The following is a 21,134-nucleotide window of genomic DNA, read 5'->3' as shown; positions in this document are numbered from 1 at the left end:
CAGATTATTTCACTTACCAAGATATTTTCCCATTCTGTAAGTGCCAATGAAACTAGTACTTTTTCATCAATATTAAGGAATTACTGACTCAAACTAACTAAAAGCTTATCTATTCGTTAGTTCTGTCTTATTTAAAGTGTAGTACGATAATTAAAAAGAGAAACTAAACCAAAAATATTTGGTGAGATTGTGTGTTTCTTTCCAGATTTAATTTTCCTTCCTGCCCGCTCCATCCAGTGTGTGACGTTTAAGACTTTTCACAGTTTGGCTTCCTCCAGTCCATCAGGTGGCGCTGCCGGTGGAGCATCATCTCCTCCTGGCTGGCGAACACCCGGCCACAGAACCAGCAGGAGACCCTCGACGAGGTGTCCCGGCCGGGCGACGCCACGCCCACGATTTCGTACTTTTTCCTGCTCACCCTGCGGAACTTCAGCCTCAGGGTGAACCTCTCCTGCACCGAGTTCTCGCCCTGATTGTCCGTCAGATCGTTCATCATCGCTGCCGCCCCGCAACCACTCAGAACCGATAGAGCCCTGAGAGTCTGCCGGGAGAGCAGGACTCTCCGCACCTGCCTGTACTTGTTGACTACCTCCATGATGCGGGCCACCTGGGGGATGTCGGCGTCCGGGTGGTTCAGCACCACGACGGGCTGGTCTCCCGCCGGACGTTTGACCGGCTGGGACGGATTTACGGCGACTAACCTCAGCGTTCTCGGCTGATGTTTTGGAACCATCTGCCACTGAGGCCTCGCCGCTCCCGCTGACGGCTCCTGCTGACTCGCTTCAGCTTCAGGTGACCGGACGCCGCTCAGGAGATGCTGGTTGAAATCTGTCGACGGCCCTTCGCTTCTTGACCCTTGATCACTTTCCTCTGCTGGACGTTCAACGCAGGAGTCCAAATTTGCCTCCACTGTAAAAATAAAGACGATTAATAAAGGAGAAATTTACAGCAATATTATTCAGCTAGGTCTGTCACAAATAGCAGTAAATCAATTAATAGCAGGATAAATTAAAATAAGCTTGATAATTTCCAATCATTAAAGAGGTTGTCCCATTTGATATCATTGAAAAGCCGCCACTTTTTTATGTTGGTTGGTTATTAACATGTCTGCTACTTTTGCCTGTTTTCCCTGTTTAAGCTAAATTGATCAATATTTTTTTTAATTACATAATCCATTTAAATTATTGTTGTTTTGTTTCTTATTTTGGATGTTTAAAATGTTTTCCAGTTTCAGTGTTAAATATTTAGAAATTAAACTTTTTTTGATCTTTGAGTACAGTACTTGCATTCATATGTCATTTTTATCATTATTATCTAAGAATGTTCTCAAACTGACAATATTATCGTTTATCTCAATATCATCACACCTATGTACAACTTTGTGATAAGAATGGGATCAAAAATATTCAGAACAGTTGTAGCTGAATCTGTCAAGATAAATAAGGAAGAAATTATTGCAATAAACAATAATATTTTTGTTTTGATAATTTTAAAGTAATATAATGCTAATATAATACTAGGGTTTAAACGATTAATCGTTATTGTGATACTTTGTGTTCTTGTGGTTAACAGGAAATTAAATATTATCTATTTCTGAACTAATTTTGTTTTGTGTTTTTTTCAGCTTTGTGTTTTTTTCTTTTTTGACTCAACTGAAGATAAAGTAAAAGAAAATATCGCGATAAAAAGTCCATATCGCTGTCTGTACTCTCTCTTCGCAGAAAGACTCATTCCGGTACTCATTTCATGCCTGCAGAGTTTGAACAATAAATTACCGTCTTACCATGTGGCAAAGAAGCAGCAGGACTTCTCTTCTCCTCCGTCTCCTCGTTGGATTTTTGTAGCGCCGGCTCTTCGTTTGGCGTCCCCACGTCGGTCACTGATGCAGCCACGGGATTCGTCTCGCTTGTTCCTTCAGCAGATCCGCTTTTGTCAGAGAAATCCTGCGACTCCTCCACGTCATCCTGAATCTCTCGATGTTCATTTTCCATCGTAGAGTCTTCAGTTGGTCGTACAGAATCACAGATTGCAGTTCGTCTAGACGGATCAGGAAGGTCCGCTGGAGAACCTTTGACGGAGTTTTGCTGAGGATATGGCTGCTCCACATGACCATCGATCTCAACGTGTTTTGGAGATGAAGAGCTTTGAGAAACCCACTGCTTCCCCTTCACCAGATTCTTCTTTATGACGATCTTTAAGACCTTTCCTTCTGGTTTTCTTAGCAATTTTTTAAACCTGGGTTTTCTTCTCCGCCGTCGTTTTTTCATCTTCCCCTCACTCTCATTCGGCAACTTTAAATCACTCGACTTGCAGATCCCCACGTCGTCTGCAGGCTCTTCCAGTTTTTCACCGTTTTCCTGGATCTCTGAATCGGTCTTTAATTTGCGGTTCTCCCGGTTTTCCTGCGTTCCAGCGCCAGACGACGAGAAGTCACTGTGCGGTTTGTTTTCAGTCAAACAAGGCGCCTGATTTTTCAGATTTGGATTAAATCCGTTCTGGTCACTTGCACACAAAGAGTCGCCATCGGCGCTTTCAGGACAGGTAGGTTCCTTATCTGTGGAGGCCATTTTCAACCTTTTCGCATAAGAAGCACCGTTCTGAGCTAGCGTTATTTTGTTCTTGACCGTGAGGACGGCGAGATCTGACGTGTTGGGCGCAATGCCGTTTTCTGAGTTTTTCTGAGGGACGTTTGACAGAACGGATTTGAGAGCCTTGGTCCACTTCTGGTCATCAGTTTCCCCGGCAACAGATTGCATCAAAAACTGCTGAGTCTCTTCTAACGTTGTCTGTGGGTCAGAAAGATGGCAGTATTTATCCAGAAACTCCTTCCCGGGAAGCGACAGACAGTCCTGCGTCAACCAGCAGGTGTCTCTGACTGTGCTTCTCGTTAACCTCGCCTTCGCTCTGGGGATCCGCTCGCTTGGCTTCATTGCTATGGAATGAACTCGCCTCCCATCTTTCCTCTGGTTGCCATTCTGGCAAACACGAGCAGTTTTAACGCTCTTATTGAGCAACCATTTCTCAGGAGCCTCGCCGCCGCAGAACTGACGACCACCAACTTCTTTTTCTTCAACGGTTAAATTATGCTTATATATGTGGTCTAGAAACACCCGAAAGTCACACGTTGAGAATTTCTTACACGTTTCGCATGAATACTTCCCGTCTGAGCAGTGATACATAGTCAGGTGTGCACTAAACTCAGGCCAGGTGCGCTGAACGTTGTCGTTGCACATGCTGCAGGTAGAAAAAGTGTCTTTGTGGCTTAGCAGGTGAACCTGAAGGTAGGAGAATTCATGGGTGCTAAAGGTGCACATATGGCAGGAAAAAACGGGCGGACTGCCTCCGTGTTTTTCCACAAAATGCCTTGCCAGGTCTTTGGGGGCATAATCCGAGTTGTCCCCACATTGAGAGCAAGGGAACCTGAGCGTACTGCCGCCGTCGTTTGTGACGCGGGCTTCCCGGGGAGGCTCCTTCGATGGAGGCCACACGCTGGTCTGCTCCCACTTCTTCGCTATCTTCTTTGGCCCATTCTTATCTTGGCTTTGCATAGCTGGGGGCTGAACGACAGTTTTCCTGAGGTGGAGCCGTCTGTGCCAGCTTCTATTCTTCTTGTTGACGCGCCGTTTTCTGTGGCCCGTTGAGGTGGCTGTGCAAACATCCATGTTTCTTCTGGTTTCTGGTGCAGAAAATATGCAGCAGTTAATAAAAACAGCATTGTTTGGAAGTTAAAAAAAAGACATTTTGAACAAGAGATGTAATTTTACTTGAATTTAATTATCATAATTAAATGTAAGCCCCTAAAACAAGCTTGTAATTCTTAAACAGGTCCACCTGTTGCCTGGCCCAGGTCCAAATTACCCCACTGTGGGCATTAGTGTGTCACAAACAACAAACACGGATATTTATCAACAACATGCAGAAAATTGCAATAGCTTCACCTGCAAGATTCATAACCAGTTTTTAAAAGAAACACACGAAATAAATTTTAAAAACCCATCATTTTTACGACTTGTTAAAAGAAAAATCAAAACAAGAAACGCTTAAAACTTAAAACGACCGAGCACAAACAGCCAGGGGGTCGTTGGTCCATTGTTTAGTTAAAGTTAACCACAACAAAGCGATAAAAGACTCGCTTTGCAACGCGCAGAGAAGACATAGAAACACAAGTTAGAGGGAAAGAGAGCGGCTGAGCGCCTCTGTTTATATCTGAACACGCATTTAGTGGCGTTAACTGCGGTTTGAATTAACGCGACGCTTAAGAAGAGGAGCTTACAAAGACGAAATAACTTATAGAGCACAAAGCGCGACGATAAAGTTCCCGCACACCACCGCGTTTTCACGCCGACTCGATTTATTACCGCAGACAAAGCTGTCGGGTGGGATAAATTCATAGTAAATGTGGAGTTGTCTCGGGTGTTTGGTGCATTTTTTTTCTCTTTACCTTTTTCTTTTGTGGAGAGCTTGACAGCTCAGCGAGTGGCAGCCATGATGGTTTCATCCGGGGATTACAGCCTGTGAGCAGCTTTAGCCGTTAGCTTCCTCGCTGCTGCTGCTGCTGTCCCAGGCCTGCAGCTCCACACAAACACTCAGCTGTTCCTCTGCCTCCATTGCTTTCACTCCGCTTTGCTGGGTTATTCACTCCTGTTGAGCTTGTTGTATAGTTTCACACGTTACAGCTGCAAAATATAGTGTATTTAATCAATGTTTAATGTGAAATGCACAACTGTGACGTTTAAGGATTGAACGGTTTTCTGTTTGTTTTTTTTTGCAGCTACTAAACTGAAAGGTGGGGCATTCATCAGCCTCTTTTACTCTAACCATAAACAAATAAAGTAAATCAGAAGTCATTTAATTAGTAAACAGGATCCACTTGAAGTTTAATCTCAGTGTAGTCATGTTTTTGGATAACGTACCCAAAAATTTAACTCAAGTAAAAGTCGCACTACTAACGTATTTTTACTTCAGTAAAAGTAAAAAGTAGCTGTCCAAGAAATTACTCGAGTAAAAAGGTCTGCTCAAGTACTGAGTAACTGATCAAATTACATAATCCAGACAAGCCAATATATAAAATTAAGTGGAAATTGTGGTATTTCAATGACCAAAATGACAATAATTTACATATGTAGCAAAAAATAAAAGAACATATTTAAAAATCAGCTGCTTTCAATAAAAAACTTAGAAAACATTAACAGAATCTGCAGGCGTGTGTCTGCATCTGGTGAATTTTTGGTTAAAACATGTTTGTTTTTTATTCAGTGGGAAGAAAATTCACAAATTTTACTTAAGAATAGAGTAAAATTAAAAAGTACAACATAGTAAAAATATTCCTAAAAGTAAATTTTTCCAAAAAAGTTACTCAAGTAAATGTAATTGAGTATGTAACTAGTTACAACCCAACTTTGGCCACGTTGAGTGAACTGATTACGCTGGTTTATTAGATTTTGTTTGAAAATAACCTTTTTAAAAATACTTTTGATTATAACATCAAATATGTTTTCATAAGCAAAAAGAAAAACAAAGGAGAGGCCTGAAAACACCAGGTAATAAATCTATATCATGTGTTTTACTTAGTTACTGGAATAATTTAACTTTTCAACTGAATTGTTTTGTTTTCACACCAAACATCCTACATCAGAAATCAATAATCAATGAGCCACTTCTGCTCTGTGGCTATATTTTATTCACAGAAAAAAGAAGTCCAACATGCAAAAGCTGCAAGGTTGCATTTTACGGTTTATTTCTCCACTCTGGTAAGCAATAAATGCAGATTTATCTTTCTATTGTTTCCTTCCTCTCCCCCTGCTTAAAAAAACAAAACATAAGCCCACCCCGGTGCATGCTGGTCCTGTTTCTATACTTATAGAAAATGGCCCCACAGCTCTTCCTGTCTGACTTACAAAGGCAAAACAAAAAAACAAACAAACAAATAAGGTTGTTAACCTACAAATGAACCCCAAGATATACAGTAAACCAAGAACAAATTCAAACAAAATTAATAAACATAAACACAGATATCTCCAATGGGATAATGTATATTAATGAACATGTAATTTTATCATAAATACACAGTATTGAGTGAGATGCTCATTTAGTGTCTTTTCATGTTTACAAAACTATATTTGTCATAAAACAGTAACTGAAACAGGAAGTTTCTAATAAGGTAAACGGTGAAATAAAGCGCTGATTACAGGCCAACCATGCTGTAGGTTGCATCCTAAAGGTGAGATAGGTGGAGCTTTATTTAAATTATTGAATGGGTCTATTGATCAGTTCGGTGTCAGAGGTTTGCTAGAAAATGTTAGAAACACTGCAGAGAGGTCAGGGGTCAATCAGGGGTTCTTTTTAACTCTGAAGTCCGATTACCCAAGTTCCTACTCAAAAAAAAAGAAATATCCTTTATTGACAGTAGGGAAATTTAGCAGCAGGTTACAGGAAAATGGAAGATGCCTATTCAGCCAAGATAAACATATAAAAACCAGTTCTGAAGGCAACTCTGTACCAGCCAGGTGTACCTAATAAAGTGGCCGGTGAGTGTATGTTCATCAAAGAAGTGAGGCTTGCAGGAACCTGGAGGCTCTAGACTGGTTTGTCTCCTTTTAGATCAAGCGGTCCCTGATAGTTTGCCATTAGGCAGCAGACGACCCACAGCTGATTGACTGAACCGACCAGAGAAAGAGGAACAAGACCGTCCCAGATTTGGTACTCCTTCACCCTTCGTATGGCCCTCTCCACCAAAATCCTCAGTCCAGCAACAGCCTGGGTCTTTACTGGTGGTTTACTGGTGGTTTTCTTTAGTGGAGGGACGATGAGTGTTGCCCCGACCTCTGACAGAATCTTCTCAATCTGGAAACCCTCGTCGGCCACTACTCCGTCTCCGGGCTGAAGCAGCGCTAAGATCTCTGATTTCCCAGTTATTTCTACATCTGAGATGGAGCCTCTGTACAGTTTGGATACAAAAGTGATGATCCCACATGGAGCGATGCCAATCAGACCTTTAAAGGTGGTGTGGTTTTTGGAGCGTGCCGTTTCACAGCGGATCTCCGTGCAGGCCACTGCCACTCTCACCTGGGGGCAGCACTGCTTGAGCTTGTCAGGCATGGTGGCCTGAACTTGCTCTCTTGTCATCCACAACGGCAGCGAGCCAAGAACCTGGTAAAGGTAGCTAGTCCACGTTAAGATGATGCGACTCACTGTGGGCAAACTGACCTCAAAGATGGACGACAAAGTCTTCTCCTGAAGTCCGGCTGCAACACGACAAAGAAACATGAACAGTTCGTCGATGAGCGGAGGTTTTCGCTGAGGACTAGGCGTTTCTTCTGCAGACCGCTGTGCCTTGGACCAGTACACCAGCCTTGAAGCAGAAGGGTTAATTGACTCCCAAAACACAGCGAAGATCTCCTTCGAGTTGAATTTTGTGTAGTAACGAAAATCTTCATCTGTGACACAAAACCTGAAAATCAGTGGCAGCTTCTTCTTAAGAGTCAGCTGCTGGATTTGCATTTTCAATGACAAAACCTGGAGCTCCAACTCTTCAATTCTCCGAGTGGCAGTGTCCAGTTTACCTGAGCGAAAAGAGAAAACATACAGCTTAAGAGACGTCACTCAACTTTCACTGTCCTCATCACTGGAGTATGTAAACTAGAGGTGTCAAACACATTTTGGGCCATATCAAAGTCTGGATGTCCTTAAAGGGCCAGCTGTGTCAGAATGTATTAGTAAAACCCATCAAACTGTTCAAATATCAATAAAGAGCTGTTTGTTTCAGTAAATGTTTCCTTAAATTAAATAATATAATTGAACATCTTTTCACACTTGTCAGCCCATCTGGGATTTCGTGATTGTTTTTGTGGTTTATTTGCAATCAAAATCACAGATTTTGTGGTGCTAATTTAGAAATATTTGTAAGGATTTTTTACGATGTTTACGCTAATGTGTAGTGTTAAACATGACTTTTTATTAATTGCCTTATCGGTCACAGACTATGACTTGACATCAAGTGAGGCTGAGGCAGCGGTAACTTAAACTTAATGTTTTTGGCCAATTTTGAGAGAAATATTGCAGTGAAATCAGAATAAAATGTGAGGATTTGTTGATTTATTGTGAGTTTTGTGCATTTGTGAAAAACTGGAGGGACTAATTGATATAATTTGGAGTCTAAAGGGCCACATAAAAAGCTACAAAGGGCCAGATTTGGCCCCCAACCTTGAGTTTGACACATGTACTTTAAACGCTCACTGGTTGCCATGGTTACCTGCTTTTATCCTGCTCTTTTAACATTAGCTAGCATGTTGTTGGCATACTACAACTGTTTATCACAGCATCATAAAATAAACTGTGCTGCCAAATGGACATTAGCGAATGAGAAGCGTCTTAATGACCCATTCAATGCAGGCGAGTCGATAAATAATGAGAGAAAATATTACTAGTTAGTAAAGAGTTTCTTCACGGTAAGATCATCAGCTCTCAATGAGATATGTTGAGTTGCTCTAAATAAGACAAACATCTACATAGTGAACAATAAGGGCACCACAATAGGGTTTTATTTAATTAAAAAACACAAAAGACAAATGAAATACAATAATTTCTTCCTAGTTTAGTCACAATTAGAGGGAAAATGAAGATGTAGATGCATCCATCAAAGAAGGTGATAAACTAATGCAAAAATTGAAAACGCAGTGGACTGAATGGGACATAGGTTGAGGTACAGAGACAACGAGCTAAAAATTAAACCTCCAACATCTGCAGACGCCGATTAAAGAGAAGTGATCTGCGCTGGCGGCAAGTTGTAGATTATTTTATTAGCCTAATTGTAAATAGTTTAGAATAATGTATTATTGCTTGTGTTCTTTCTGAAGGCCCACTGCACTGAACCCCATTGAAAACCTCCTGGTTATTCAACCAAACACTGATTTCTGAACTCTTCCTGAGTTAAAACATTAGTACTGATGTTTCTAAATGAATATGAACTTGTTTTCTTTGCATTATTTCACGTCTGAAAGCACTCCTTCTGTTTTGTTATTTTGACCATTTCTCATTGTCTGTAAATAAATACTCTGAAATTGCTGCTTGGAATTTCAGATACATGTTGTCAGTAGTTCACAGAGTAAAAGAACAATGTTCATTTTACTCAAACATATACATATAAAGAATAAAATCAGAAAAACTGATAATTCTGCAGTGGTCTCTTCCATCCATCCATGGATGGATGGATGGGTCTCTTAATATGTTCCAGAGCTGTGTATATAATATACACAAGGCACACATGCCGTGTTGCTGCTATACAGATAAACTTGACTTGAGTTTTTATAAATATAAAGCTTATTCAAAGGGAAAACCACAAAATATGCAATATTTTCTATAGATGGATAGCAAAGCTGCTCCTCCTCACTCAAATGTATTTACTAACAATCTTCCCACCAGTTAGCAAGTCTGAAATGTTCTTGAGATGGTTACAATGTCATTCACTGCCATGTGTTTTTTGTACAAGACACTTTCTGTAATACTAACCAGGAAGACTGCAGGCATAGTCATGATCTTTTGCCACTACACTTGCAAGCAATCCCTCCTCTGTGCAGTCCCCAGGGTCAGGCATCTTCTGGAAGTCATCCTGGCCAGCAGCACCAAAACGCTTTTTGGTTAGAATGAAAACAGACTCAGGAGCTTGTGAGCTTCTCCCTAAACGTGGGAAATATGTTGAGACACTTCACAGTTAGGACACATTTTTGTTAATATTTTAAAAAATGTTGAACCCTGTCGTCCTCGCTTTACCCACAATCATTCCAGTGAAATCTAGAAGGCACCACTCCTTGTCTAATCCGAATCCTTCCACTGGCAGATGTGCTGAGGTCCTCCGGGGCAAAGTGCTGGCTGCAGACAAAAGTGCTCCCACGGATGATTTGAAAACTTGGTCCCTCATCTCTCCTGATTGCTCTCACCCAAGAGGCACGTATATTTGGGTCCACGGGAAAATCATGGAAACTCAAATATGGGTTTTTTTGTTTGTTGCTAGAACAGCGTGGTACGCTGCAATAGCAACGTCTTGATGATTGTGCCATGTTTGTTAGGTGGGTTGCTGCTGAGAAAGATGGACACAACAAAACAAGAAATTATGAATCATATCAGAATATGTAAATGATTTAATATTTACAACACTATTCTAAGCAACAGTGTTGGACAATGTCCGTAATTTTACATTAATATAGGAAGTAAACCTTTGAACTTTACAGCACTGACAGGCAGCGGTGTATATTTTTAGCTAGCTGTTGCTAAAGCTGCTGCTAGCTAGCGGAATTTAAAATTGTAGGATGTTTACCTTTTACGCTGTAAGAAAACTGTAAATTAACAATGATAGATAACATCGACATAACTAACTAACAGATAAATATTGTTTTTATTAACGTTGACAGAAAAAGTAAACCTTTTAACGTTACAGTACTGACATGAAGCGGTGTATATTTTAGCTACATTTGGCTAACGCTACTGCTAGCTCGCTTACCGTCTAACCAGATGCTGTTTCCCTTATAAACTGTAAGAAAATTGTAAATTAACAATAATGGAGCACGTTGCCATGGCTTATTAGCACGTCATTATTGTTTTATTAACCTCACCTTTCGCTTTATCCTAAAGATGAGTATAGTACATTTTCCAGACAGGTTTCGAGGCAAAAGCACGCTGGAAGTACAGATACACCGCAACGAGTTAGAAAGGAAGTCATCTGACGTATTTGTGAAAATGGCCTGGCCAAATGATGAATGTTTTTGACATTGCGGTTCACAATGCAAGAAATGTGACAAAATTTTTTCGAGCTTATTCAAATTTCAAATATGTAGTAGCTTTGTATGCATATCTTGATCATAAATATCTGTTTTTGTGGTGAAAATAATACGTGGGACGAAACATTTGAGCTGTATAGAAGAAACAGCGCCTCCTACAGTCAGAGTATAAAATAATATAACACCTGCGGGGTTACGTTTCTAAAGTTATACGGTGAAAAATTAACGGCAGTAATTGTGATTATTTAGCCTATCATAAGAGAAAAAATATATAAATCTAACAGTTTCAAACTAATATTTAAGTACCAACGTAAATATTTAGCTGCAAATTCACTTGCTAATAACCGGAAGTAAACCCTCAAAGTAAAAGCTGGGTCTTGCGAACTTCCACATCAACCCCTGCTGGTGAGCCCATTGATAAAAGTCTGAATTACCATTTAAATTGCTCACTATTTTAAGCTGAGATGCACATGTCGAGAGGAGAAGGAACAATAAAGAAGAAGAGACATGAGCAACACCTGAAGTGAAAAGTTTATATTATACAAGTTCACCAGACTCTTATTTTGGTAGTCTACTCCTGCTTATTGGTAAGTAAAATTACATGTAATCATTCAATGTGTTTATTAGCTAACTATTTAGCTTAAAGTTAAATATTTAATTCCAAAGTATAGTTTCAAGCTAAATATTAGCTTATATGTAGATATTTAGTTGTGAAAGCTGCTAATGATAGGTTGTAGCTTTCAGTAGCTACTAATGAAACTAGTAGCTAAATGAAAGCTGAATACTTAGCTACTAGCTAAATATTTTTAGATAATTGATTAGCTATAACTGTTTAGTTTGAAACTAAATCTTTAGCCTCAAGCTAAATATTAATAATTGCTAACTAAAGGTTTAGATAAAGCTGATTATTTAGTAGACAATATAATTATTTAGGCTCAAAGTAAATATTTAATTTGGTAATTAAATATTTAGTTTGAAACTATGTCATTTATGATTACATTAAGAACATGGTGAAAATATCACTTTGAATAATGAACCATATTTTGTTTTTCCCTTATGACAGTAATCCATATTACTGCTGGTAATTTTGAACAATGTAACTTTACACCCCATAAACGCCCAATTACAAAACTACCCAGTAATTTATGGGCCAGTAGTTGGTAGTGATGCTTTCAAGTGCTGAATAAAATGTAAAGATGCCACAATCAAATAACGGGCATAAAAACATGAAGATGAGCGATGGATGACTTTAAAAATGTCTCATTCACATTTTGAAGCTTATTTCACTTTCCGAACCCCATTTTTCTGGCGTCATGGCGTCTTTCTGGTTGGTTGTTCTGATTGACAGTCTTGGAGCGTGGCGTTTTTTCGAGCAGCACTTGAACGCACCTGTGTAGTTTGAAGAACTCATGTTGCTGCTGCCTGCGAGCCTAAAACAACGAGACCAAGCAAAGCATGATCGGCTAGTCTAAGCTGCACTTTTACTCCAGTGAACCTGCGCATTGGGTGAGTCTGCACCGATCATTAATTTCCACGTCACGGATTGGAAAAGCCGATTGAGTTATGACACCCACGGGATCGCTAATCGATGCGTATTGTTGAAATCCTGCGTGCAAACGTTGCGTTTTAAACGTTGGGAGCGCATCTTCAGCGCCCAGTATGAGTGTGCTAATAACTTTTACTTTGCTTTGACTTCCAGAGGTTTCCAAAGCACTGTCTTAAATGGAGCTAGAGGACCAATGGTGGAAGGGACAACTTGCTGCAGATATTTACCAGGCGCTCAGATGCAAAGTGAGGGCGATTGACCATCAAATGAAACCACAATGGAGAAAAATAATTAACAATTTCAGTGCATCTATATTGTTTTTGATAGCTTGTGTTCATCCTGCACGTTACTGATGTTTTACCAGTCAGGAATGCCAATATGACCACATCCCTGCAGCAGGTAGCAACAGTTTCACTCAACATATTTTTACTCAAGTAAAAGTAAAAGGTAGCAGTCCAAGACATTATTCAAGAGTAAAAAGTATTTGGTAAAAAGTTTACTCAAATAGTGAGTAACTGATCAAATTGTCAATCATCTAATATTTAAAAATTAGATAATCAGACCGACCAAAATATAAATTGAGTGGAAATTTTGGTATTTGAAGGACCAAAATGACAATAATTTATATAACTAACAAAAAATAACAAAATCAGGCTAAATAAAATGTTTCCAAATCAGTTTCTTTCAATGTAAAACTTATGAAGCTTTAACAAAGACTGCAGGTCTGGGAAATTTTAGGTTAAAACATGTTTGTTTTTCACTCAGTGGGTAGAACATCCAGAAATTTTACTCAAGTAAGAGTAGAGATAATTCACAATAAAACTACTCAAGTAAAAGTTAAAAATAAAAATAGTAAAAATTCAGCTAAAATTAAACATTTTCAAAAAAAGTTATCAAGTAAATGCAATTAAATTACATTTACCCAACTCTGCCTGTTAGCTGTGTTTCTGCCCTGACTTGTTTGTTTGCAAACTAAGCTAGAATACATTTATTATATCAGTGAGTTTTGCACCATTGCTTCCTTTGGCAGGTCTTGGACAGTTCATACCAGGATCCCACCAACAAGCTTTGGAGATGCATTGAATCATTTGCCACAACTGTTTGGTTCTTGTCCATCTATCTTAAATTTTTATGCCTTCCTGTTTTTATGTTTTTAATTATTGGTGGGACTTGATTCAATTTTTTTAATTAACCAGGGTTAATTAATCAAACTGTGTATCAACAAACTAACCTACATTTTCAATTCAATAATAATTTTTGCTGGTAAATTATTGAATAAATAGACATAGGAGCTCAACAACAAAAATATTTATTGTCTTCAGAATTCGGTAGTAACTCGTTACATTTACTCAATTACATTTATTTTATTTTTAAAGTACTTTTAGGAATATTTTTACTATGCTTTACTTTTACGTGAGTAATTTTATTATGAAGTATTTCTACTTTTACTGGAGTAAAATTTCTGGATTCTCTACCAACTGAATGAAAAACAAACATGTTTGTAGACACAGACACACACCTGATGTTTTTGTTAAAGTTTCACAAGTTTTTTATTGAAAGGAACTGATTCGGAAGAAGTAAATTTTGCCCGATTTTGTTATTTTTTTATTACTTATATGAATTACTGTCATTTCCACTTAACTTTATATTTTGGTCTGTCTGATGTCATTTTTAAATATTTAATGTTTGATCATTTGATCAGTTACTCGGTACTTGACTACCATTTATTTTTTTTTTACCAAATATTTTCTTACTCTTACTTGAGTAAAATTTCTGGATTTTTTACCCATTGAATGAAACATGTTTTAACCAAAAATTCACCAGACACAAACGCACACCAACAGTTTTTGTTAAAGTTTAAGTTTTTTTATTGAAAGAAACCTTTTTTTGCCTGATTTAGTTAATTTTTATTTATTGCCATTTTGTCCTTAAAATACCAAAATTGATTGATTAAACGATTGATAATTTGACCAGTTATTCAGTACTTGAGTAGACTTTTTACCAAATACTTTCTTTACTTCAATGGCAACTTTTTACTTTTACTTGAGTAAAAATATGTTGAAGCCATTCTACTCTTATTTAAGTAAATTTTTTGGGAACTCTACCCACCTCTGTTTTAAAAATCTGCTATTTAGGTTATCCATCCATAAGATTGGTGCAAAGTGCCATTAACTTGGAACTTATTCTGAAATTTGAACTCTGGATGTTAACATTTAGCCTTGATGACGACTGTGTTGCTGCAACATGTTTAGCACTGAGATGGAAATTTAGGGTTTAATAGCTTGATAGGATAACTCCTGTTGGCACAAAATAGTCTTTCCTGTTTTTTAAAGCAAAAATGAATCCCCAGTGGATGAAGAGAAGCAACTTTGTCTTCCATTGATGTTGTTTACAGAAGTCGCATGTGCATCAGATATGCAGATGTACCAGAAACACATGAATATAAAAGGTTCAGCTGAAACTTTTGTATGTTAAAAAAAACAACTTTAACGCATCATCTTTGTGGAAGAAATTGCTCACTTGTTGTTTAATAAATGATTTTTTATCTTTTCTTTGTACTTTAAATAAGAAAATCTTACTTAAAAAATAAGTTCTAGACTTTAAGTTTACTCATGACAGTAATATTTTTTTAATATCAAGCTTTAATATCTTACTGAAATAATTAACTATGAAAACACAAAATATTTTAACATAAAACCTCTTTGTGACAAAAATGATCTACTCAGAAAGAAAACAAGCATAAATATCCTTAGTTTAAGATATTTAATCCTACTTAAATTTCAGTTTTTGCAGTGTGCAATCTACAAACATCTGCAGTTATGCAATTTAAAGGTCAGTGGTCATAATGTTATGCCAGATTTCTATGAATTATTAGTGTTTTACTTTGTGTTTTATTTTATTATTATATTGCATGTCCATTTTGGTGACTGGTTAAGGTGCTACAGATGCGAACAGCACATATTTATATTTGAGTTGTACATCGTGCCTGTGTTGTACAGTTTATTATTGTTGTGATTCTGGAACAGGAGCTCAAACTGCCGTCCTACAAAGGCCAGTCCCCTCAGCTGAACCTCAGGCGATACTTTGCAGACCTCATCGCCATCATCTGCAACCGCTTCTGCCTTTGCCCCGCGGCCAGACACCTGGCCGTCTACCTGCTCGACCTCTTCATGGACCGCTATGACGTCACCATGCAGCAGCTTCACATAGTCTCTCTGTCCTGTCTCCTTCTGGCAAGTATGTGTATCAGTGACCTGTCAGTTCAGATGCTGTCAGATCGCCATAGGCGCAGCAAAAACTGACGGCTATATCTGTCAGACAAGTATGCGCTGTCATTTTTATTTAATCAGCAACATGACGTAGATGTTAGAGCATAAACTTTATTAGCAGCTGTATGACAGCCAAACTTAGCGGTTAGCTAGTCAGACCATCATCAGGTTTTATACGGCGCGTTTTGTAGTTGACTGTAGCTGGAGCTGCTTTAAACACTTTGAAACCATGACACTGCATATATATCCATCTAGTTATCATTGAAACAATTTATTAGCTTTTTTGTTGTTGTATCTTGTCGCGTATGCCGAACTGACAGCTCCTTTAAATGCCGCGGAAGCTTATTCCGCACGCATGCGTACTCAGGCAGTTGAGCGATTTTTTTCTAATAAACTTTATTTACAAATAAAGAATATACAATTGTAGACGGTGTTCTCGAGGTGCTGGTGTAACAAATCCATAGGACTCGATGAGGAAAAAATAACAGGTTACAAATGAAATTCATCACTTTACTTAGCTTTAAGTGATGAATAACTTTAGAGTGTGCACAATTTTAAAGAATCCAAAAAAACATCTCAAATAAGCTCTAAAACAGTGAGGTCAGGTTTGTTTTTAGCAAATTTGCAGGCATGTATGTGGAACTTGGCCAACAGAATAAGAACGTTTATAATATGTTGAGCGGTTTGTTGATGCGGCTAACTTTTCTTCCGGTTTACCTGACGCAGGTAAATTTGAGGAAAGGGAGGACCGCGTGCCGAAGCTGGAGACCCTGAACAGCCTGGGGTGCATGAGCTCCATGAACCTGGTCCTGACCAAGCAGGGTTTGCTCCACATGGAGCTGCTGCTGCTGGAAACCTTCAGCTGGAACCTGTACCTTCCCACTGCAGCTCACTTTATTGATTACTATTTGTCCGTCGGCGTCCTGGACGGAGATCTGCACGACGGCTGGCCCATGGCGAGCCTGGAGAAGACCAAGCTGTACATGGCCAAGTACGCAGACTACTTCCTGGAAGTCTCCTTGCAAGGTGCGCTGGTGAAGGTTAGGCCGAGGAAATCAGAGGACTCGTCTCTGTGCGTTGAAGATTTATTTTAGGGAAGAATGGAACAAGTTTCTTTCTCTGTTTTTCTCTCTGTCTTTCTTTATGTCTTTCTTTCCTTTCTTCCCTCCTTGCTTCCTTCCATCTTTCCTTTCTTCCCTCCTTGTTTCCTTCCTTCTTTTCTTCCTTCCATCTTTCCTTCATTGCTTACTTCCTTTTCCTCTTCCTTCTTTGCTTCCTTTTTTCATTCCTTCCTTCCTTCCCTCTCTCTTTTCTTTGCTTTCTTCCATCCTTCCTCTCTCCCTTTCTCCCTTCCTCATTTCCTTCCTTCCTTCCTTCCTTCCTATCTTCATTCTTTTTTTTCTTTTCTTACCTTCTTCATTTATTCCTTCCTTCCTTCCTTGGTGCCTTCCTTTTCCTCTTCCTTCCTTCATGTGTCCATGCTTTCATGCTTCCTTCCTTCCTTTCCTCTCATTTTTTCCATCCTTCCTGTATACTCTTCCTTCTTTCCTTTTGTTTTTCCTTCCTCTTTTTGTCCATGTTTCCTTCCTTCCATCCTTCCTCCTTCCCTTCTCCAAGTATCTCCTCTGAATTCTGTATTTATATTTTTAAATATAAATACAAATAAAACTGAAATTTTTAGTCTGGAGAAAATTATTGACATAAAAGGTTTAATATTAGACACCTTTGTTTTATCAGCTGGATTCCTCCCTCTGATCTGTGTTTTGTTTTTATTTAATTTTTCAAAGATCACATCTTTTTGTGCTTTGCTCCGTCGCTGGTGGCGGCCGCCTGCGTGGCGGCGTCGCGCCTCATCCTCCATCTTTCCCCCAGCTGGCCGGCCCGCCTGCAGCGCCTCACCGGCTATGCCTGGGAGAATCTCACACCCTGCGCGGAGAAGCTGCTCATGTGAGAGAGGCCAAGACAAAGTAGTGAATAAATGAAAACATACGAGGGTTTCCATTGAAAATTTGAGCGGTGAAGGATTAATTTGTATTCTGCAGGCTCACCTGAGCAGGAGTTCACATCCTGATGGAAATTAACTTGGGATATTTTTAACTCCTTATGTAGAGAAACCGTTGGGGAAAAGTATACGCAGAAAACAGAAAATTTACCCGTTATCTAAAGAAAACCATCGGAAAATGAATTTGTTATCTCGAGAAAACTATCGAGAGAATGTACTGGTGGAAAAAGTGAAATTACCTCGTTATCTAAAGAGAAAATGTTTTTACAAAAAATGGGAAGTTAACTTGTTATCTCGAGAAAACCTTAGGAAAAGAGTATTTGTGGAAAACTGGAAAATTTACTAGTTCTCTTGAAAATCATCTGGAATTTTAATAGTTAGCTCAAGAAAACAATCAGAAAATGAATTTATCTTGAAAACTATGAGGAAGAAGTATATGAAGAAAACAAAAAAAATTACTAGTTTTCTTCAGAAAACCAGGAAAAACATAATTTCTTTATTTCAAGAAAACCCTCGAGGTTTGGGGATAAAAGTATATGTGGAAAACGGGAAATTAACTCGTCTAGAAAATAATCTGGAAAATGTTTATACCAAAAAGTGAAAATTAACTTATAGCGAGATAACCATGGGAAATGAATTTATTTATTTTGAGAAAACCTTCAGGAAAAGAGTTTCTTGAAAACTTAAAATGTACTTTTTATCTTAAAAACAGTCTGGAGAATAACTTATTTAGAGAAACTATTGGGAAAAAGTATAAACTGAAAAAGGGAAGTTAACTCATTATCTCTAGAAACGTTATCTCTAAATAAAGAAAATTAATTTCTTTATTTCGAGAAAACCTTCATGAAAAAGTATATGTGGACAACAGGAAATTTACTCCTTCTCTCAAGAAAACCATTGGGAAATGAATTTATCTCCAGAAAATTATCTGGAAGAAATGTATGCAGAAAATGTCCTTTCTCAGCTTCTGTAGTTTATACAAAATTAAACTACTCACTCAAGGATTTTATTTATGCAGTTAAAGGATTATAAATATGACATTGTTTTTTTTCCAGTGCACATGACAGTGATGTGAAAGAGGCCAATAAGCAGCAGTGCCTTCAGCAGCAGCAGAGCCAGGCGCTGCTCCACAGCTCAGGCCAGCCAGCCGCTGCGTCGCAGTTCCTGCAGCTGCCCTCCATGCAGTTCCCTCAGAACGCCCTGCAGGCAGGCCCGGCCGCCGGCCACAGGTCTGCACCCTACCTGCAGGGCCCCGCCGGCCCCCAGCAGAGCGACACACAAGCCTCCGCCGCCTGTCTGGACCCGAAGCCCGGCGTTCCCAGCCGGGCTTACCCAGTCAGCATGCACTACAGCTACCAGGCGCCGTGCTTCGACAGATGATCGTCATTTTGGTGGAGAGCCAGACGTGATCGTTTGAACGTACAGAATGTTGTTTTTAATTCCCAGAGACTTGATAAGATTTATGCAGCACTTTGAGCCGTTCAGTGTGCAATACATGAGGATGTTTCATTTCTTAATGTTTGAGATACAGAGTGAATGTCAATGCGCTGTTTTGCACCAATCTCTGCTAGACCAAAAAGCTTTGTGTTCATTTTATGCCAACCTGAAGTATTAATTACCCTGTGTTGAAAGTTAAGACAGCAGGAGCCAAAAGGGGGGATTTTTGTCAAAGTTTGTGGTTTAACTTAAGAGTTTTTGTTGCGTTGTTCTTATTTTAATTTTTTCTTCTCTAGTTGTTAGGGCAAATGTCAAGAACGAAGATGGTAGATGCTGCAGCACGTGAAAATTATCCCCCGAGTTTCAGTCAGCTTCTACAGTCCTTTTAAATAAAACGCAAACCTGTGTTGATGATGATCCAATTCGGGGGGGAAACATTACAACTTGAAATTCTGTCGGTTTCACTGTATAAAAATCCTTAAAAATGGATGACTGCAACACTGAGTCTGTTTCTTTATTTCCAAAAATAAAAAAACTAAAATCAAGCAAACAAAGTAGATTGATATTTATTATAGATCCAAAACTTGAAAGTTTTTTTTTTTACAATGGTGTATTAGGGCCATTGTAGATGGAATAAAAGGAGAAAATGTCTGCCAATAATTTTGATTAATCAGAAATTTTCTTAAAAAACTTTGAAAACTTATAGAAAAAGTTTTAAAGAAAATGTTAGACATTTGAAGTTAAAATAAAAGTTTTTTGTAGAAAATTTCTGATATTCATATAAAAATTACATTTTTTCTTGCAAATGTTCTTGTTTTTCTAGAAAATATCTGAGTTTTTCTGAAATTATCTGCATGTTTATTAAACAAACATGGGCGGGGGGGAAATAAAGCATGGTTGTTTTTTCCCACCACCTAAAATTTCCAATAACGTAACAAATGTGGAAAGTAATGCGAAACCTGCATGTTTTGCATGCGAGGTGAGGTTACAGCTGACAGCCAGCAGAGGGCAGCATCTGTCTTGTCTGTTTGCTAAGAAATCTTCCTCGTCAGCTCAGACGTAAAAATGAGAAATAAAAAAACTCAACCTTCCGTCTTCTTAATCATTCTGCAGATTTTCCTGAGAAAAATGTCAGAATATATTTCTTTGGAACTTCTCAAAAGAAACTTCAGCTCTGAAGACGTAAAAAAAAAAACGATAATTTAAAGTTCAGCTACAGCAAATACATTTGCTTTTCTTTAAGGCGTGAACCACACGCTGTCATTTTTTCAGACTCTTAGTCAGTTTGTTTTTGAATAGACTGACTATTCAAAAAGTCAGTCTATTCAAGACTGACTTTTTATATATATGTATATGTAATATATACATAATATATTATGTATATATTTGTGTATAATTTTAACAATGAAAGGGACTCAATCTCCCCTTTGAGATTGAGTCCCCAATCTCAAAGGGGACTGAACTGAAATGACTTCCCGTCACTAAAACAATGTGGTGAGTAAAAACCTCTAATGGGTTTCTGGTTCCTCCACGTTATAATGGGATGGAGTTTCCTGTGCAGAGAAAAGCAGAAGGAAGCAGATTTAACGCATTGCTTTACCATATTTACCCTCTATATTTGGTTTTGTACAGTTTTAGAGTACCCAAAAATGATGCTTTAGTGCGAGCAGCACTACTTCAAAATATTTTTACTCAAGTACAAAACATGTTTCATTCAGTGGGTAGAAAATCCAGAATTTTTACTTAATGAAGAGTAAGTAAAATTTCTACTTCATAATAAAATTACTCGAGTAAAAACAAAAAGTACAGTGTAGTAAAAAATACTCCTAAAAGTTTTTTTTAATTTTTTAATTTTATTTTTTATTTTTTCAAAAAAAATCACTCAAGTAAATGTAATTGACTAAATGTAACTAGTTACCACCTAACTCTGACTCGTGGTAAAGAGATATGTAAATAAAAACTGATATTGTACTATAGTAGCATAATTTCCCACTTTAACTTAAACAAATCAAAATCTTTAAGTTAAATACTAGTATTCAGTGGGAACTGAACTGAACTTTTGTATTTTTCCCATTTTTAACACAATCAGACTGTTTAAAAACTTTTAT

The 21,134-nt window shown here is 38.3% G+C and overlaps 3 protein-coding genes across 6 annotated transcripts; 1 reads left to right on the top strand and 2 right to left on the bottom strand.

Moving 5' to 3' along the window:
* Positions 1 to 185: 185 nt before the first annotated feature.
* znf518a (zinc finger protein 518A) lies at positions 186 to 4,712 on the bottom strand. Its single transcript, XM_007566958.2, has 3 exons — positions 4,442 to 4,712; positions 1,784 to 3,676; positions 186 to 909 (listed from the first exon to the last, which is right to left on the bottom strand). Exons 2-3 carry the CDS (start codon positions 3,660 to 3,662, stop codon positions 248 to 250), a joined length of 2,541 nt encoding a protein of 846 aa, XP_007567020.1. The 5' UTR covers positions 3,663 to 3,676; positions 4,442 to 4,712; the 3' UTR covers positions 186 to 247.
* A 1,003-nt stretch (positions 4,713 to 5,715) lies between these two features.
* LOC103148268 (uncharacterized) lies at positions 5,716 to 10,885 on the bottom strand. Of its 3 annotated transcripts, none has more exons than XM_007566956.2 (4): positions 10,608 to 10,885; positions 9,773 to 10,072; positions 9,508 to 9,675; positions 5,716 to 7,562 (listed from the first exon to the last, which is right to left on the bottom strand). In XM_007566956.2, the coding sequence occupies exons 2-4, from the start codon at positions 10,053 to 10,055 to the stop codon at positions 6,577 to 6,579; spliced, it is 1,437 nt and encodes a 478-aa protein (XP_007567018.1). In that variant the 5' UTR covers positions 10,056 to 10,072; positions 10,608 to 10,885; the 3' UTR covers positions 5,716 to 6,576. The 3 variants fall into 3 exon arrangements, with proteins under 3 accessions (XP_007567018.1, XP_016534533.1, XP_016534534.1); XM_016679047.1 differs by having other exon boundaries at positions 9,769 to 9,958; positions 10,640 to 10,885; XM_016679048.1 differs by lacking the exon at positions 10,608 to 10,885 and having other exon boundaries at positions 9,769 to 10,016.
* Positions 10,886 to 11,159: 274 nt separating this feature from the next.
* On the top strand, positions 11,160 to 19,524 carry ccnj (cyclin J). Of its 2 annotated transcripts, XM_007566955.2 has the most exons (7): positions 11,161 to 11,359; positions 12,121 to 12,278; positions 12,472 to 12,563; positions 15,345 to 15,555; positions 16,314 to 16,613; positions 17,375 to 17,534; positions 18,645 to 19,524. In XM_007566955.2, the coding sequence occupies exons 3-7, from the start codon at positions 12,495 to 12,497 to the stop codon at positions 18,967 to 18,969; spliced, it is 1,065 nt and encodes a 354-aa protein (XP_007567017.1). In that variant the 5' UTR covers positions 11,161 to 11,359; positions 12,121 to 12,278; positions 12,472 to 12,494; the 3' UTR covers positions 18,970 to 19,524. The 2 variants fall into 2 exon arrangements, with proteins under 2 accessions (XP_016534537.1, XP_007567017.1); XM_016679051.1 differs by lacking the exon at positions 12,121 to 12,278 and having other exon boundaries at positions 11,160 to 11,359.
* The last annotated feature ends 1,610 nt before the right edge of the window (positions 19,525 to 21,134 follow it).

The sequence above is a fragment of the Poecilia formosa genome, unplaced genomic scaffold (assembly GCF_000485575.1).
Source record: "Poecilia formosa unplaced genomic scaffold, Poecilia_formosa-5.1.2 Scaffold201, whole genome shotgun sequence".
Lineage (NCBI taxonomy): Eukaryota > Metazoa > Chordata > Actinopteri > Cyprinodontiformes > Poeciliidae > Poecilia > Poecilia formosa.
Note: the sequence above shows the minus strand (reverse complement) of the source record. Positions and strands in the feature narration are given on the sequence as shown.

Excerpts from the sequence above, each read along its gene's own strand:
- znf518a (XM_007566958.2), bottom strand. The coding sequence starts at position 3,662 with ATGGATGTTTGCACAGCCACCTCAACGGGCCACAGAAAACGGCGCGTC. Across the intron at positions 910-1,783 it reads TGCTGCTTCTTTGCCACATG|TGGAGGCAAATTTGGACTCC; the intron begins GTAAGACGGTAA and ends TTATTTTTACAG.
- LOC103148268 (XM_007566956.2), bottom strand. The coding sequence starts at position 10,055 with ATGGCACAATCATCAAGACGTTGCTATTGCAGCGTACCACGCTGTTCT. Across the intron at positions 9,676-9,772 it reads TAGATTTCACTGGAATGATT|GGAGAAGCTCACAAGCTCCT; the intron begins GTGGGTAAAGCG and ends TCCCACGTTTAG. Across the intron at positions 7,563-9,507 it reads CTATGCCTGCAGTCTTCCTG|GTAAACTGGACACTGCCACT; the intron begins GTTAGTATTACA and ends CTTTTCGCTCAG.
- ccnj (XM_016679051.1), top strand. The coding sequence starts at position 12,495 with ATGGAGCTAGAGGACCAATGGTGGAAGGGACAACTTGCTGCAGATATT. Across the intron at positions 16,614-17,374 it reads CCTGGAAGTCTCCTTGCAAG|ATCACATCTTTTTGTGCTTT; the intron begins GTGCGCTGGTGA and ends AATTTTTCAAAG. Across the intron at positions 17,535-18,644 it reads TGCGCGGAGAAGCTGCTCAT|TGCACATGACAGTGATGTGA; the intron begins GTGAGAGAGGCC and ends TTTTTTTTCCAG.